General features: G+C 37.4%; 1 protein-coding gene across 1 annotated transcript; it reads left to right on the plus strand.

The window, feature by feature from the left end:
* Nucleotides 1-1050: 1050 nt before the first annotated feature.
* Nucleotides 1051-2456, plus strand: LOC149542975 (uncharacterized). Its single transcript, XM_089795767.1, has 4 exons — nucleotides 1051-1577; nucleotides 1701-1746; nucleotides 1882-2047; nucleotides 2143-2456. The coding sequence occupies exons 1-4, from the start codon at nucleotides 1051-1053 to the stop codon at nucleotides 2454-2456; spliced, it is 1053 nt and encodes a 350-aa protein (XP_089651893.1).
* The last annotated feature ends 736 nt before the right edge of the window (nucleotides 2457-3192 follow it).

Consider the following 3192-nt stretch of genomic DNA (forward strand, 5'->3'; position numbering starts at 1 on the left):
AGTGTAAACTTGATGCGAGCTTAACTGATATCATTCCTCTTTAGGAAACTAAAGTCTCAACACAAGATGTTGATGCAATTTTGTCAAAATGGTGCACATGGAAATCATTGTCCATGCCTGCACAAGGTGCTTCTTGTGGCCTATCCATCCTATGGAATCCCAAATCTATCATTGTTGAACATTGCAGATCACAACAGCATTGGCAGCTTGTTAAATTCACTCATTTTGATTTGTAATTTATGATGATTAATACATATGCCCCTTCTCCTACAAATGATAAAAGTAATCTATGGAATGAGCTTTCGTTGGTTATTCTTGGTCTCCGCCCTTGCAAGTTTCTTGTCACGGGAGATTTTAATGCTATCCAGTTCACATAGGAAAAGATGGGTGGTATTGTTCCTCCAGTAAAGGTAATCGTGGATTTCACAACATTCACAGAGGATAATGACAAGAAGACAAGTTATTTTCATAATGTTGCTTGAACTAAGAAGGCCACAAACAACATTTTCTCTATTCACCCTCCTGCCACAGGAATTTGTCTTCAAAACCAGGAAGATATTCAACAAGAGAGACTTCGCTTATTTTCCTCTCTTTGGGCACCTAAAAGGGTCGAATCAGCACAAGTTGACAGAGCTTCTGCTGAGATCCCTAAGGCTATACCAGTGATTATTTCACAAGCTGACAACTTGAAATTACTACAACCGTTTTCCACGCAAGAAATCAGAGATGTCATCTTCTCCCTACCAACTTGAAATCAGAGATGGACTAACAGTCTTCTTTATTCAGAAAACTTGGGATATCATTGGGTTTGATCTTCTGATGGTAATGGAAGAATCATGAAAAAATGGTGTCATGCTAGCCGACTTCAATGCAACCAATGTTGTTCTAATACCCAAAGTCAATCAACCCTCTACTTTTGCAGATTTTAGGCCCACTGCCCTTTAATGTCATTTACAAGATTTTTACAAAGGCAATCTATCTTAGAATTCAAGAGCTAGTTCGAAAATCATTTCGCTATAGCAATGTGGATTTGTTCCGAGGAGAGACACAATGGATGGGACCATGGTTGCACATGAAGTTCTACACACAATTAAACAAGAAAATCTTCCAGCTTGTGTTGTCAAATTGGATATGCTGAACCGATACAACAAACTCAATTGGCATTTCCTACATCAAGTCTTAATTAAGTTTGGCTTTTCAAGCAAATGGTGTAAATGGGTGATGGCATGTGTCAAAGGTGATCTCTTCTCTATTATTGTGAATGGAAATCAAGTTGGCCTTTTTTGCAGTACTGAACGGGTTCGACAAGGTGACCGCTCGTCCTCGATCCTCTTTATTTTGACGGCAGAAGCACTAAGAAGATCCATACTAGATAGACACTCTTTAGGACTCTGGGCAGGAATTAGCTTCCCCAACACAACTATAGCTGCAACATACTCCCTAATTGCAGATGATACTATGGTTTTTGGGCAAGCCACAATGGCAGAAATCAACCATATCAAATATGTGCTCAATTTGTATGAGTTGGCTCCAGGGCAAAGAATCAATCCAAACAAATTCACAGTCTATGTTCAACTGTGAGCCCACCTCAAAAAGATGCATTATCTCTGCTTTGAGCTTCAAAGAAGCTTATGTTTCGAGTTCATACTTAGGAATTCCCTTCTTTGTGGGCTGAAATAAAATCTCATTCTGACACTTAGTCTCTCAAAGACTCTACCTAGAAAGCAAGATGGCTCTCTGTATCTGGTAGGTTATTGCTGGTTAAATCTTGTCTCACAACCATCCCAAGTTTTTTCATTTCAATTTTAAAAGTATCAAAAACTATCATAAAGAATATGTAGGCAATTATCTCAAGACTTAGCTGGAGGGACAACATGACAGAGAGCAGGAAAGTCTCAAGCTGGTATTATTAAAAAACCTGACACTGGGAAAGACAGTCGGGGAGTTGGTCTCCATGACTTGCATCTCAGGAATATTGCATTTGGGTCCAAACTTGCATGGAGAATGTATGCTAATCCTGAATCTCTATGGGTCCGTATTATGCAAAGTAAATATCTGGATTCAAATAATAGTTCTAGAGTCTTCACTATATCCAATATGCCAAAAGGCTCAGATATGTGGAATTTTATTGTCCAATCTCAGAGATCCTTGTATCCTATATTTCTTGGGAGGTGAATTGCGGTGAAGAGGTCACTTTCTGGACAGATTCATGGGCTGCATTCCCAACATTAAATTGTATTCCAGAATTGAATATGATATCTCGCATTGCTATTCAATGTTGGGGGCAAAAAGTTTGTCACTTTATAGAGGCAGTTACATTAGGCACAAGGAAAGTGATATTTGCCCGTCTGGAAACTATTTCATGTCTATTTGCCCGTCTGGAAACTAATTGTAAATTGTCTTGGATGCTACAGGATATGCCAGACTTTGGGTTGGCAGACATTATTTTTAGGTAATCAAGGCCTTACCAAAAGTTCACATTCTATCCCAGACTTCCTATAAATGTCTCTCACGTTTCCAATTTCCTCCCCAATTATTGATGACTATAAAAGTTGAGAAATTATTGCAAAATTAGTCCATTGAAACTTAAATCGGAACCGTCACATGTAAATTCACAATGTAGAACCGATACAAGGAGATAAATTAAAAAACATAGCGGCAAGAAACATATTTTAAAAAAATTGTGTCAGCACTATAATACTGAAATTTTATACAAATTCCCAATGTCATCGATCATTTGCTCTTCAATTTGCTGGATTTATGTGAATTCGTGAAAAGAGGGGCAATCCTCAAATTAGATTTTAAAAAACAAAATAAGAAGGGCGATTCTCAAATTAGATTTAAAACAAAAAAAGAAGGGCGGTCCTCAAATTAGGTTTTAAAAAAAAAGACTCCCTTATACAAGAAATTAAATCTGTAATCATCATCCTCATCCTCTTTTTATTCACGTGAAAGGATATTTTAAACAGTCCCTATAACTAGATTTATGAAAAAAAATAACAAGAAAATAAAAAGATTTAAAGCAGTCCCTACAATTAGATTTATAAAATTTTAAAAAAAACAAGAAAACAAAAAGCACCCCCTGAAAGTAGATATAAAAGAGAGAGAGAGAGAGGGGTAGTGTAGCGAGAGTTATTTCGAACATTGCAGCTGAAAAGGGAGGGCGAAGGCAAAGGCAAAGGCAAAGGAGCA

The sequence above is a fragment of the Cupressus sempervirens genome, chromosome 8 (genome assembly GCF_028749045.1).
Source record: "Cupressus sempervirens isolate cs-2001-9-10 chromosome 8, ASM2874904v1, whole genome shotgun sequence".
Lineage (NCBI taxonomy): Eukaryota > Viridiplantae > Streptophyta > Pinopsida > Cupressales > Cupressaceae > Cupressus > Cupressus sempervirens.